Raw genomic sequence first — 14,771 nt, forward strand, 5'->3', positions numbered from 1 at the left:
TGGGACAGGTTTCATGGTCTCAGTGCCTGGGACAGGTTTTCACGACTCAGTGCCTCCTTCCATAAAAATTATGGAAAAAGAATGGATAAGCGAATATGATTTCACAATTTTTATTTCAAAAATGTTTTCTTTTTCCTGCATCAGTTTAATATCACACCAAATATTTTAGAATACCAAGCCAATGGTTTGATATCTGTTTCAGTATATTGAGTGAAGTTGATTTTATGTTTTCCTAATGAATTTAAATACATGTATGTTTAAAAGAACATTAAATATTTTTTGGCAAAGACTCACTTTATTGTATTTTTTATAACACTCCAAGGAAGATGTTTATTTTGATTACATTCTGCAGTTTCATTAATATTATTTGTGATAACTTTTCAGATAAACTGGAAGATTCTAGGTCCCAATTCACAGGATATTTTGCCAGCGAATAATACAGACATTGGGGAACCAGTGAATGGATCGTTCCATTTCAGAGATGGGGAGGGTGGAATTCGTATTATTGAGCTGTGGATTTTGCCCCATGGAGAAGTGGAAATTGCAGAGACGTTTGTTGTTATTCTCAGCCTCTTATCTGGAGATACAGATATTGATGCCAAGAAAGGACGTCTAATGCTTACAGTAAGTCTCTAAAGTATCATGATGTTTCAGGGAGTATATTTATCATTTTTAACATTGGAAATATGTTTTACAAAATGCAAAAAGTAGCAAAAATTGTTTTAATTTCAAGTATATCACAATGGTACCTTTTGTGCTGTATTATTCAATAAGCCTATCGTTAATAGCAAAAATAGCTCAGTAAAATTAGTCTAGTTGATAAACTATGAGGGTGGCATGGTAGTTCAGTGATGTTCCTTAGAACCATTGTGATATTAAGGCTTGAAACTTGAACTTCATAATTATTGCAAAAAAAATGTGAGAACATTTGCATAAAGTAAAAAGAATTACTTTCTTTTTAAATACTTATTTATATCACTGTCTCTAGTAGTTATAGATTGTTAGGGATCATTGTGCCTGTGTGGGGTAACTAAACATATATTAGTGACTTGGGTCTCTGTGTCTGGCTGCTGCAGATAGAGAAGTTTGGAGACCCAAATGGTATAGTGCATTTTACTCCTGGGGCCCTCACGGAGAGAACCTACAATGAACCAAGTGACGCTGAAGGACCCCTGAACATTACCCTCCCCATCATGCGTAGCGAGGGAGTCATGGGCAATATCACAGTATGTCCAAAACGTTGACCAAGGATTCTCTTATTAAAAACTTTCTTCTTCGTTAATAGGTTATGGAAAAGAAAAGTGAAAAGCAATGCAGACTACAGATTAAACAAAAATAAGCAAATTACTTTTTAAAGCCTAAATTGTATTAACAATTTACTAATCTTGGATTCTGAACTATCCCTGTTATGAGGAATATGGCAAAATACGTGGGAATTGTCAAAATATACATTTTTTCTTTATATGTGCGCTATATAATGAAAATAATGTGTTTTTTCTGTTAATCTTTTTCTGTACTGAATTCTCCTCTCTTTTAATTCTCAAGCTATTATGTCTGTTTTTTTTTTAGGTTTTTTGGGAGATCCTGAGTGATTCAGATACCGCTGAAGACTTCTATTTACTTAGGGGTTCTGTAATAATTATGGAGGGTGAGAGATTAGCTAAAGTAATTGTCAGCCTGATGCCAGACAGCGTGCCTGAGCTGGAGGAGGTGTACGTCATACAGCTGAGCTCTGTTGCTGGGGGGGCTGAGCTTGACATCAAGAGGAGCAAGACCCAGATCAAGGTCAGGGCAAATGATGAGCCCCACGGCATCTTTGCTTTGTACCCAGAATTCCAGTCCTTGGAGGTCAATCCAACAAACTACACTCGGTTCATCTCACTGAATATCACACGGCATGCTGGGACTTTTGGCAATGTCACGGTGGACTATAGAGTAACTGGTAGTATGCCAAACCAGGGGGCCGTCATGGATGCAATACTCGGAAGCCTCTTTGTGAAGGATGGGGCAAAATTTGCTAGGACCACAGTGCCACTTAGCAATCAGGTGAGTGACTATGCAACACTGTAACCTATACAATTATGCGGCAACTGTATAGTGTCAGTAATTTTGGCAATAATATAGCAACACTTTTGTTGTTGTTAACTGTGCTAGCTAAGAATATTTATCAAATTAATCTGCAACACCTAGTGAATAAAGCTGGTTTTTATTAATTTATTTATTGCAATATATTGGATTTTCTTAAGTTTTAACATGTATATTAAGGAGCTTTCTGTACATCCTTTTTGGCAGATCTTTGTAAGTACTTGTCACTTCTCTTTAAAGGTGTTCTTTGCTGTTGGCTTTAAATTCACCATTGAGCTGACAGATGTGAACCTCATCGGGTCGGTATTCAGTACTGCTCCTCGGATACTTCGTGAGTCGCAGAGAGTCGTATTGACTGTTCATGAAGAAGTTGCCAATTCAGAGGTTAGTTTCAACAGGGTTGTGCCACAAGGTGGCGCAAAAATGTTACTTTTTCCTGGAAGATATATTTACTACTACTACTAAATTATTATTATTATTATTATTATTAATAATAATAATAATAATAATTGACTCACATTTTGGATATGTTTCTTTGCTGATATTTCTATGCAAAAAAAATAATTTTACTAAATATTTTTTTATAAAATGTGCTCTTTATGGAGCCTTTCTGTTAAAACAAAGTTTGTCATATGCAAATGATTATGAGTAGTAAAACTCAATTGGTGTAAACAGATAAAAAGGCAAAATACTCTGCAATGTTTTTTTTCATACATGATGCTAGGTCGGATTTGAATCAGTAGTTCTACAGATCTCAGATTTTAACACTGGCTCCTGTGAGGCACTTGTGTCCCGCAGTGGGCTCTATGGCGATGTGGATGTGGAATGGAGATCTGGATATCCACCTGGTCAGGCCCCACCAGGTGTCCAGTTAGGCCTCATCAGACCAAGCTCAGGTGAGAGGTTTTAGCAAATTAAGTTTTCTAAAAAGTCATTGAAATAGAATATCATGGCATTGTTTTTCTCCTTGCAGGCACCTTGAGACTGGTTAATGGAGAAAGAAGAAAAATACTGTCCTTTACTGCCGCATTAAATGCATCTGATCTTGCAACCTATGCCGTGCATCTCACTGCAGCACATGCTAATGTTCCAGGAGGGGCTCGACTCAGGTGACATAATCCCTTTTCTTAGAATTCTTAAAATCATTTTGCAATCACTCTCAGAACTGCAAGTAAAGATTATGAATACATTTGCATCTTTCTATTTAACACTTCTGCCCAAAGCAGTGTACAAGGAAGGCAGATAATACATTTCAAGCATGCAGATGTCAAGGAGCCAACTTAGGTACCACTGTTGATAGACTGATCTTCGAATGAGTCACCAGTAACAAGTACGAGTAGTTATTAGTATTGGAACAAGAGTTGTACACCGCATCATTGGAACCTAACATCAGAAAATAACTAACACAATGAGGATTTAGCAGGAAAATCTATTTGCAAAATATAATAAATAACAATGCTTGACTTAGCACTAAAGAATCCTTTAATGCTTTGAAAGTTGGTAATAAAAGCATAATTTAAGCAATATTATTTAGTCCACAGAACTGCAAAGTAGCAAGTTACTGTAAATTTAACTACCTTTGATTTTCTTAGTTAAATGGGGCACTTGTAATTCAGTCAGTGTTGAGTAGGTAGTGACCAGGATTAAAAACAAGTCTCAATACAGATACAGATGAAATAGACATATAGTACAGTTTCAGTTTAGAACAAAGAAACATGAGTGAAGAAAATATGTGATATTGCACACATTTGTGTCATTCAGTCCTTAGTCTTTGAGAAAAGATACTCAGGCTTTACCCTTTGCCCCTATTTGTCCTGTAGTTGAACTTGTACTTTGTATTATGCAATATGTGCATATTAATAATTTTTTTCATTTTGCTTTTAATCAAATAGATTTCCCCAGAGAGCAAAACCTGTAACGGACTTAGATTCTTACATTTCTTGGTGCTCATTGCAGGTCTCACTTTACGTTGGCTGAGGTCGAGCCTCTGGGTGTGTTCCGGTTCTCCTCAGAATCCCGACAGCTAGTCGTCGAGGAAGATGTGAAGACCATCACCCTTTATGTGCAACGCTTGTTTGGTTTTCGTGGCAATCACACTAAACTAACCTACAAGACATGGGATGGCAGTGCCAAAGCAGGGGAGGACTTTGTGCCAGTGCAAGATGGGGAGCTGGTCTTCTTTCCCCATCAGACCAGCGCTGTCATTCGTCTATCTATACTGGATGATGAGCTGTCAGAGCCCAGTGAGACCTTCTATGTGAACCTGACTGGTGCCCAGGTCCTGAGTCCTCCCTCAGCCCAAGCCCAACCCAGGATTATTCCTGGACTTAGCAGTGCCGCTATTACCATTCTGGACAATGACATGGCTAGTGGTCTTCTTAGCATTGGGCCAGCACTCCTGCATGTGCGAGAAGACAGTATTAATGATACAGAGCAGCAGAGGATATCGCTGAGGGTGAGAAGGTCAGCTGGCTTCACAGGAACCATAATGGTCAGTGTCAGAGCGTATGGGGGTAAAAGTTTGGAAGCTGGGTTGGGTGGCACCCCTTTTGTTCCAGAGTCGAATGTGACATGGGCCCTAGAAGGTGAGGACTTCCAGCTGGAGTCTACTGTGATATCGCTCCAGGAGGGCCAAGAGGTGGCAGAGGTCATCCTGGTCATTCTGGATGACCTTGAGCCAGAGGGACAGGAGGTCTTCTTTGTCTACCTCACTGACCCCGAGGGAGGGGCACAGATCATTAGGGATGCCGATGACCAAGGGTTCGCCGCCTTCACCAAAATTATTATTCAAGGTAATTTCAAATTAATTACTTAACTTTCATTATTTGTGTGCCTTTGGGGCTTTTAAGAATACGGCAATGTAAAAATTTCCAAAAAAGGGTGAATTTATTATATAGCACTTACAGCGCTGAAAAAATTAAGACACCACTCCATATAAAAAAAAAAAAATCTGCAGTTTTTAAATCATGTTTAACCATGATTCAGCTGGCAGAAGGCTACATTGGCAGGTTTATTCCAGGCTCAGAATTTCTAAGTAACTTTCTAATGGCAGAGATGACTGTCAACTTAACTGTCATAGTTTCTCATGAATCAGAGGTTGACATCAAGTGACCTTCAAAAGGAAAGGGAAACACTATGTGCAGGTGTGAAGTGCACTGTTAGGACAGTCTTCATCAGGCTCCTAGAACAGAGGTGGCAAACCTGACCCAATGAGGGCCAGTGTGGGTGCGGTTTTTGGAGTGACTTCTCAATCAGCCAATAGTAAACCAATAGTTCTCAACTCCAGTCCTGAGGAGCCACTGTTATTGGCTGATTGAGAGGTCATTCCAAAAACCTGCACCCACACCGGCCCTCCATGGATCAGGTTTGCCACCCCTGTCCAAAAAATTGTGCTGTGGTCTCTTACGTTTTCCAGAGCTATATTCAGGTACTGAACAAACACCATATGTTAGGACAGCCTAGACAAATATGCTGAAACAGACTTTAATGATCTTAATGCTGGGAGTCAGAGTTCGTTTGTCATGTATATTAAAGATTACATATCTTTCCACAGTGGAGTTGTTTTAATCATGCAAACGATCTTTGTTTCAGGAAGTGACTTTCAGAATGGCATTGTGGGTTTCAGTGCAGACTCACAGAGGGGCCTTTTTCTGGATGAAGACTCTGAAAACAGAACCACCATACTTGTCCTCCAAAGACAGGAGAATAGGTATTTTTAAGACTTAGGAATTAATTAGTATAGTGAAATAGGACCGAGGCTTGTTCATATATTAAGCAATAAGTGTGTATGTCCTCTAGAATGTGTTATGTTTTTTTGTACTGTAGTTTTATTTACTTTTTTTGTCGCATAGGGCCTTTGAAGATGTTGCCATACTTTGGCGTGCTACTTTCAATACATCTGTACCATCTTTAATAAAAGATGGTGTCGATTTGACGAAGGAACTCCTCCACACCTCAGGCACTGCATTCTGCAGACAGGGAGAGGTGCTGTGTACCTTCACCTTAGAGATCCGTCATGACCAGGTACGTCTCATTTATCTGTGTTGACAGGGAATAACCACTCTTCATACCAAATTTACCGTACCAATCACGGTCTCCCTAATAAGCTCCCTTCTCCGTCGTTACAAGCAGATGCAATATCGAGCCCATGAATGGCTTCTTAGGTTTTCAGTGCAGAGTAATTGTCTTGATTTTCATAAATCCTTCATTGTTGTCAGTATGGCTCAAGAAGCCTGTTGCTTCTCTCCACATGTACATTTAGGAGCCAGAATACCAGTCTTGGTTCCTGGTGGAGATTTACCAAGTTGGCCTAGGGGCTGCCATCAACCAGAATGCCCGCTTTGCAAACATAAGCATTTTGGAAAGCGATGATCCTTTGGGCTTGGTATACTTTGCCTTGGGCTCCCGATTGCCAGTGGTCCACAAGAAAGCTACCCGTCTCAGTCTGCAGGTGTCTCGAGATAGCGGCACCCTCTCTACCGTTTCTGTGCAATACCGTTTGCAGGTGAGGGTGGGCACAAACTATACTCGCTGATTATTATGTTCCACATTTGAAAATAAAGGGTCAATCCATGTATGAAGTAATCTTTGCTTTTCAGACCACGACATCAATAGGATTGTATGGCATTTAACAGCTATCACCAAGTCTAACCTAATATTTTCATCTAATGTGTTTGATGTATGTGGTGTTGTTGTTCTACATTACTAGCATTTATCATACTTGACTGCTGATATTGCTGTCTGTGCTCAATTCGGCAGGAGCTCCAAAGAGCCGAAGCAGTGGGTCCGTCTCTTATTTGGCCTGCCGTTGCAGGGATGGACTTTGAAATGGCAGAGGGTAGATTATCTTTTGAGCAAGGACAAAGGAGCACTTTCCTGGATATTGTGCTTACACCCGACTCGGCATCATCCAATCCTCTACCTAAGCGCCTCCAGGTGCTGCTGTCAGAGGCCACAGGTGGCGCCAGAGTGCATCCTGAGTTTGGGGTTGCCAATGTGACTGTGGTGTCAGATTCTGAGACACAAGCAGTCTGGGCACTGCTGGATCAGCTGCAGCAGCCACTGGATGTCACTATCATTGATCGTGTTCTGCAGGGCCTTGTTAATAAGGTCTCCATGGAGGTCACCCTTGAGCAACTTACTGCTGTGCTAGATGGATTGAGCAAGGTGAATGCCCAACATTGAGATCTTTAGTAATGTAAATCTTTGGAACACATTTTCTGTGAACATTTATTATGAGTTTAGCATGTATGCTGTTTTGTATCATAGCAATGAATTATTTTTTAATATAGTGGATAGTGATTTTTAGCATTAGGCTTTACTGACACAGTAATACGAGGTATATATGGATTCTCACATGTAGGCTGTATTTAAAGGCCTGTTCTTGAGCATTGAAGGCATCATTAGAGGCATACTGAATGACAGATTTCAATGGATTCAAAGCCTTTCAAGTTGGATTGATGAGTTTTCAACTGCTTAGTTGTTATAGATGTGCCTTACAATTAATTACAGAGAATCTGTGTTTGATTTCCCTAAAATCCAGTAGTACCTCACGCACTTGCTCCTCTGGAGTGAGGACAGACATACTGTATATTAATTCTTTGAAATATTCTTGTGCACTAGCAAGAGCCTTGCAACAGCAAACATAAATAAAGGCACCAGCTAAAAGATGTTTTTTTTTCCACCTTCACAACAAGAATTTAGACTTTTTTGCTGTACAATATGAAAAAAGAAACCAAAAATATTAAATTAAGTAATTTGAACTGCAGGGCTGTTACAGTCTGGGACACGGAAAATCCTCTGTATGGAATAAATTAGTATAGTTATGCACAGACCCTTTTGCTACTTAAATAATATCAATGCCCTACTGGAAATAGTCAAAATAGACAGCTTTTCTGGATTTGTGCTGTGAGTTTGCTATAAACTGAGAAAACGTAAACAAAGACTTTGTAATCTTTCTAAAAATGTCGCCCTAAAATGCATTTTTTCATGCGTTTCAATGAAGTCAGGTTGCTTTCCCCATGCAAAGGGTTTTAAGTATGATACATTTGCCATTTGTGAACGCTATTCCCTTGCGTGTTTAGCAAGCTCTTTATGGAGAGTATCACTAGTTCTGACCCCTCTCCCTCTTCCAGGTTCTGAAAGAGGCAGAGCAGACCTCTCTGGCAGACAGCAGCAGGGGGCTAACGTACAACCTCCTGTGCGCACTGGCCAATCCTAGCCGCCTGGACACGCGTGGCTTGAGTCAGCTAGCTGAGGTGGCAGAGCGTTTCGCCTTCTCGCTCCTCACAGGTGTCGAGTGTGGATCGCAGGGCCAGAGGTCAGTCCAGGCTGTGCTGATGCACATTGTTTGCACCTCCTGTCAAAGGTTAACAAAGTCACGCAAAGTGCTTTGTCTTTAAAGCACTTCAAAACTTAACGGCTTCTCAAGATTGTCTTCCATCAAAAAAATTCTTTTCTCTGTCCGTTTCAGAAAAGGGGCATTTTTGTGCCATATCATTTGTGGCAATAGTAATTAAGACAACCCTTTCTTTGAATCAGTCATAAATATTTATATGTAATATACTGTGTAATGGATATATTCTAAAGTGGAACAAAAATTATGCAGAAAATGCAGTCACTATGGAAATGACAGACATTATTTGCATCCAGGGTGTGTATTGTCTTGTTTCAGGGGCAGGACGGTCTGGGACAGTTGTCCATACATAGCCATTGCTGCCTACCACTGGTACCCTACTCAGATCAATGGGCACACCTTTCCAGGAAAGAATAGAGATTACTTCCAGCTACCAGTATCTCTGTTGAAGGTGCCAGCCCTGTCGCTAGGCCGCATCACCCCATCTGCCTGCCAGAAGGTGCAGTTCACAGAGTACAGCACTGAGCATTGGTTCCTTACCAACAGCAGGACCATGGCACTCAATGACAAGGCAAGCAAAAAGCAAAAATATGTATACATCATTATTGTTTAATATGTAATGGTTGTTAGAGTATATGTTATATTACACTGTATACCTGCACAAATTTAGGTGGAATTTGTAAAAGCATTTTAAAACCCTTTTTTTATTATTTATAAAGTTAATTATAATTAATTCAAATTTCATCAAGAAATATTCTTTCTCAAGGAGCATATAGCACACAGTTAGGAGTGTCAGAGGGGCCTCGATACCCTGACAGATTCAGGGGGCCCAGCACTTGATAGGGGCCCTTGAATATGTAAAACTGGGCCAGAGGGCCAAGGTAACATTTTGTCAGGGGGTCCATAATTTCTAGGTATGCCCCCGTAGACGGCTGCTTTAGGCTGTAGGAGGCAGTAGGTGGTGAGTAACACACATTACCCGTCATTTTTAATTCTTTTTGCTGCAGGTGTTTTCTGTTAGCCTTTTGGAACACAGATCACGTCCTCTCCTTGACAATGAAGTTGTCTACCGCATCCACGCCACCAACCAGCGCATTAGACCTCAGCGTTCTCTGTGTCTTCTGTGGAACCAGGCTGCAGAAAGGTAGCTGATCCACAATGCGTGAGCTTACTTTAGTATTCCAACCATCCTATAATTTCCTAAAATTACATTCCAAGTCATTTTACTCTTGTGACATTTCGAGTGTTTGAATTATGAAAAGTTACATGGTCAGAAAAAGCATATGTAAGCTTATTTTATTATTTTATGTTGAGGGAAATGTATCATAATCAAGCAGAGACTGAGAATGGTTATTGGGACTGTCAAGATTCCAGAAATCATCTTAAAAAGACATAATGCTGATTGTTTTATGTAAAGGTGTTCATGGAGTGTTCAGGTTGAGGTTGCTGTTTTTAAGTGCAGCTCACTGATATGGTTTATAATCCTCAGCTGGCTGTCGGATGACCAGTTCTGTCGGGTGGTGGACGATAGTGGGAATTTTGTTGAGTGTGCCTGCTCCCACTTTTCAATCTACACGGCCTTTGCAGAGACCAGCTCGCTCTCCACCTACAACGAGGCCTTCTATACATCCGGCTTCATCTGCATCTCAGGTGAGAATTTCCTTAGTTTCCTGACTGAGTCGGAGGTATCAGGCCTTCTTCAGAGGGGCTTGACACCCCTAAAATGTTGTTTAGTCACCCTCCCCCAAATAAATGTGTATTTATCGGAATAGTTTGCTTTTAAATGGCTTTATGCTTGTTTTGTGTTGCTGTCTCCAGGGTTTGTGCTGGCCATCCTGTCCCATGTTCTGTGCTCCCGATTCTCCATGTTTGCTGCCAAACTTCTCACCCACATGATGGTGGCCTGCCTTGGAACTCAGGTAAGAAGCCTTCTTCAGTAATTATTAGGCTGACAAGTTACTTTTCATGGTTAATATGAATGTTGAAAACATAACTGAATAGTCAAGATATAACTAGCATGTCATAATAGGAAGTTGAGGGTGAAATGTGGCAGTGACCAAAGGAATTTGAGTGTTTAACAAAATTAATTAATAGCAGCATTTGGTTTTTAAAATTGCCTGATGGGCTTGCTCTGAGGTATGTGTTTGCAGCTATTGACATCCAGGTCAAGTATTTTTTTACAAAATTCTATGGCAGTGTATTATCAGCATGTATTATGTAGTAGTGTATTATCAGGGTGTATTGTTTGGTAGTATATTATCAGGGTGTATTGTATGGTAGTGTATTATCAGCGTGTATTATGTAGTAGTGTATTATCAGCATGTATTATGTAGTAGTGTATTATCAGGGTGTATTGTGTGGTAGTGTATTATCAGGGTGTATTGTGTGGTAGTGTATTATCAGGGTGTATTGTATGGTAGTGTATTATCAGGGTGTATTGTATGGTAGTGTATTATCAGGGTGTATTGTATGGTAGTGTATTATCAGCATGTATTATGTAGTAGTGTATTATCAGGGTGTATTGTATGGTAGTGTATTATCAGCATGTATTATGTAGTAGTGTATTATCAGGGTGTATTGTATGGTAGTGTATTATCAGGGTGTATTATGTAGTAGTGTATTATCAGGGTGTATTGTATGGTAGTGTATTATCAGGGTGTATTGTATGGTAGTGTATTATCAGCATGTATTATGTAGTAGTGTATTATCAGGGTGTATTATGTAGTAGTGTATTATTAGGGTGTATTGTATGGTAGTGTATTATCAGGGTGTATTGTATGGTAGTGTATTATCAGGGTGTATTATGTAGTAGTGTATTATTAGGGTGTATTGTATGGTAGTGTATTATCAGGGTGTATTGTATGGTAGTGTATTATCAGGGTGTATTATGTAGTAGTGTATTATTAGGGTGTATTGTATGGTAGTGTATTATCAGGGTGTATTGTATGGTAGTGTATTATCAGGGTGTATTATGTAGTAGTGTATTATTAGGGTGTATTGTATGGTAGTGTATTATCAGGGTGTATTGTATGGTAGTGTATTATCAGGGTGTATTATGTAGTAGTGTATTATCAGGGTGTATTACGTGGTAGCATATCATCATTGCTGACACTGCCTCTGCTCCCATTGCCCAGCTGTCTCAGACCACATCGTCTTTTACTTTTTCACTGTGATAACCTAGGTGACAGTGGCTAGAAAATATTGAGGCTTGAAAGCAAAAATTTCAAATTGGGAAAATTGTTGACCTTTGGCCTGGGTGAGACTTCCAGAGACAAAAAGGGTATCCAAAGTTTTACTGTGGATACTGGACAGTATTCACTTTCTTTATACAGGTCCCTGTCACCATATTCTTTCATTAAATTTCCAAACTGTCTGATGAAACAAATTAAATTGCATTAGTGATGCAGCTTGCCATGTGGTAAATTTAAAAACCCTTCAGTGTAGTTACTCTGCAAATTCCAACTGTACTACCAGTCTGTAACCACTGGCAAAGCTACATCCTCATTATCTTCTGGAAAGTATGCATTTCATGCAGGATATAAATTCCCTGTAAATTCCTTTGACTTTACGGTTACGTTCTCAAAAACAAATCTGAATCACACTGTTTTTGCTCTGTCTACTTTAATTGGGCATTTGGGCAGGGTTTGACCTAAGGGTGATGGTTTCTGCTGAATTTTTAGTCCAAACAGGTACGTCAGATTAAAGGGGGTTATGAAAGGCTCACAATGCAGAGTTGGAAATGTAAGCATTTTAAAACCAGCAAGCTCCTATGCTGATCCACCATCAGATCTCCCAGCCCCAATCCTAGAATTAACCTATATAAATGGGTCTTAGGTTAGATTAGATTCAACTTTATTGTCATTACACATGTATAAATACAAGGCAATGAAATACAGTTTAGGTCTGGAAATACTTAGCGCAAAACTAATAACACTCAACCAATCCAATCAGATTTGTGTGATAGGCATCGATTAGCACAAATTGGAGAGTGCACTGCATGCTTGATCATAGCGTTAATTTAAAACTATACTTGAAATAGGGTCGCAACTGAGCTGGCGTGGTAAAAATTGGGTTGCAGTGCAAAAAACGTTGAAAACCACTTCTGTAACTCATCACAGTGCACTCATTGACAAAGGTTGGCTTCCCCGAATCACTATTCAATCCATAGTTTTTCCTTTTCCTTGAGAATCCAATTGGAGTAGCATCAAATTTGTGATCCTTGAGAAACTACTTGTGGTACACAGGAATTGTCAACCTGTTGGTACACAGAGAAATGTGTCCATCCCATCTGTGATCATGGTAAAATGTTATGATTGAAATTAAAAATCAATGTAGGCTCTGTCAGAATTCCCCATGGTGTTGGCCTTGGTGGTACAGTATGTGTGACACTGAATGCATTTGTGTTTCAGTGCTCCATTGTGTATCTTGCTCCATTGTACAATTTTTTTATTTATTCTGTTGCATTTTACATATTACATATATTTTTCATATTAGGCCTCTGGAATAATTTCTGTTTAACATCAAAACCAATGAAATATTCCCTTTTGCCTTTTTAGTCCTTCAGGGTTCAAAACAGGAATGCAATGAGATTTAAAATTAAAGTGTGTTTGCTGGTATTTTTCAGTACAGTGAGAAGTAGTATTCAAGATGAAAAACATCACAGGCAATTGGCTTGAAGTTCCCTAAAATGGGCTCTCTGTGATCTCTTGTGAAGAGTATAGAGTTCATGTTTTATTTGTTACAGCTCATGGATATGTACCATAGCCAGGATTAACCTTTGCTCTTCTGGACACCATTGGAGTCAGTGACACCATTTGTTCATTTTTAGATTTAATGGCCTTTGCCAGAACCCAAAATGGACCCAATGCAAAACTAAATTAGACTCTGCCTGGAAAGTCATTGACCTTGAACTTTTCTCCACTTCCACAATAAGTTCAACATCAGCGGAAATCTGGATTGGTCTTTCATCCTATCAGACTTTGTATTGTTCATTTATAAATGAGCCACGTGTACTATCCATGATAAATAGGACTAATATGCTATACTTATTTTATACATGACTAAGGTTCGATCCACATGTAATAATTGTTTTGATGCAAACATAATTATAAGGCAAGATCCTTCAATAAGTGAACGTTTATTTCCAATTTTTCCTTTATCTGAACACATGAAGGGATTTTGATCTGTAGAAGCATTCAACCCATTAATTTGGCTTTAAAGTTATTACAGAAGGATGTTATGGTCATCACAGTTTTCATAAATAATTTAAAAATAATAATTTAAAAAAGGAAATCCAGCTGATTATTTTCTGTCATTTGTACTAACAATTTCTTCAAAATGATAAGGATGCATGTAAAATATAGGGGTTTAGATTATATATTTTAAGATGAATTTCACATTGTAATATTTTCTGCAACACCATAGGAGTTACAAGTAACACAGTGACAGCAGAGAATAAACGTTGTGGATTGTAATGCTTATGTGGCTCAGTGGGTGTAGTACTGTTACCTCCGATCAGAAAACATGTGACTAGGCAAATTGGTGTCTCTGGATTGGCCATAGTGTGTAATTGTAAATGTTTAGTTTGTGTGGCCTTGTGATGGACTTGCATCCTGTCCAACATGTTCGTCTTCCTTGGGGCATGTGTTTCCTGGGTAGTGTTAGGATTATTCATTCTTTCTTTCTTTCTATCCATCTATTGTTGTCTATATTAATGTATGTAATATAATTTACTTTAAATGCAAGGAAAAAGGGATGTCCTGATACTTTTTGGTACCCCAATCCGATTCATTCAATATTTATATCTGATGATTCTGAGTCCCGATTTTTTAACAAATATTGAAATATACTACATTCTGTATACATGCAGTAGGCGTTGGTGTATTTTTTTATCTGAGTATCACAATCTCAAAATCAAACAAAACGTGTTTTTGCAAATGCCTAATTACATTTGTTGTATTAAACTACGCCCTGTTGCTGCATGCTCTCAAAAGACGGCTGACATTTTGATAGTTTGTAGTTTCAACTCCTGTCCCTCAGGCTTACTGCAGCATGTGACGGAACCTTACAACATGTGTTATTGGCATAAATTATGAGGATGTGGGAAATTGAAAAGATCAGGCTTTGGATCGAGCTGTGGTGGCTAATACTGATCAATTAAAAAATGCCTTGATTGGCCCTGATTCCGATCATTGATATCGGCTTGGGACAGTGAAATATGTTCAGTTTGAAAATTTTCATTTGGTGTATTTGTCTTTTAAGGACAAGCGGGTACAGAAAAAAGATGGATGGATAGATGGATGGAAGGATGGATGGACATTTATTGTAGCAG

The 14,771-nt window shown here is 39.1% G+C and overlaps 1 protein-coding gene across 1 annotated transcript in view; it reads left to right on the forward strand.

The window, feature by feature from the left end:
- The window catches only part of adgrv1 (adhesion G protein-coupled receptor V1), a 105,131-nt gene that overhangs the window by 63,218 nt on the left and 27,142 nt on the right, over positions 1 to 14,771 (forward strand). The window contains exons 68-83 of the mRNA XM_072708883.1: positions 385 to 624; positions 1,077 to 1,226; positions 1,570 to 2,046; positions 2,326 to 2,469; positions 2,810 to 2,981; positions 3,059 to 3,194; positions 4,042 to 4,877; positions 5,677 to 5,794; positions 5,937 to 6,108; positions 6,347 to 6,589; positions 6,844 to 7,251; positions 8,220 to 8,404; positions 8,759 to 9,011; positions 9,448 to 9,584; positions 9,930 to 10,090; positions 10,259 to 10,359. Of these exons, the coding sequence (XP_072564984.1) occupies positions 385 to 624; positions 1,077 to 1,226; positions 1,570 to 2,046; positions 2,326 to 2,469; positions 2,810 to 2,981; positions 3,059 to 3,194; positions 4,042 to 4,877; positions 5,677 to 5,794; positions 5,937 to 6,108; positions 6,347 to 6,589; positions 6,844 to 7,251; positions 8,220 to 8,404; positions 8,759 to 9,011; positions 9,448 to 9,584; positions 9,930 to 10,090; positions 10,259 to 10,359 (3,933 nt within the window). The remainder of the gene's footprint in view (positions 1 to 384; positions 625 to 1,076; positions 1,227 to 1,569; positions 2,047 to 2,325; positions 2,470 to 2,809; positions 2,982 to 3,058; positions 3,195 to 4,041; positions 4,878 to 5,676; positions 5,795 to 5,936; positions 6,109 to 6,346; positions 6,590 to 6,843; positions 7,252 to 8,219; positions 8,405 to 8,758; positions 9,012 to 9,447; positions 9,585 to 9,929; positions 10,091 to 10,258; positions 10,360 to 14,771) is intronic.

This window comes from Paramormyrops kingsleyae, chromosome 2 (genome assembly GCF_048594095.1).
Source record: "Paramormyrops kingsleyae isolate MSU_618 chromosome 2, PKINGS_0.4, whole genome shotgun sequence".
In the NCBI taxonomy this organism is placed as follows: domain Eukaryota; kingdom Metazoa; phylum Chordata; class Actinopteri; order Osteoglossiformes; family Mormyridae; genus Paramormyrops; species Paramormyrops kingsleyae.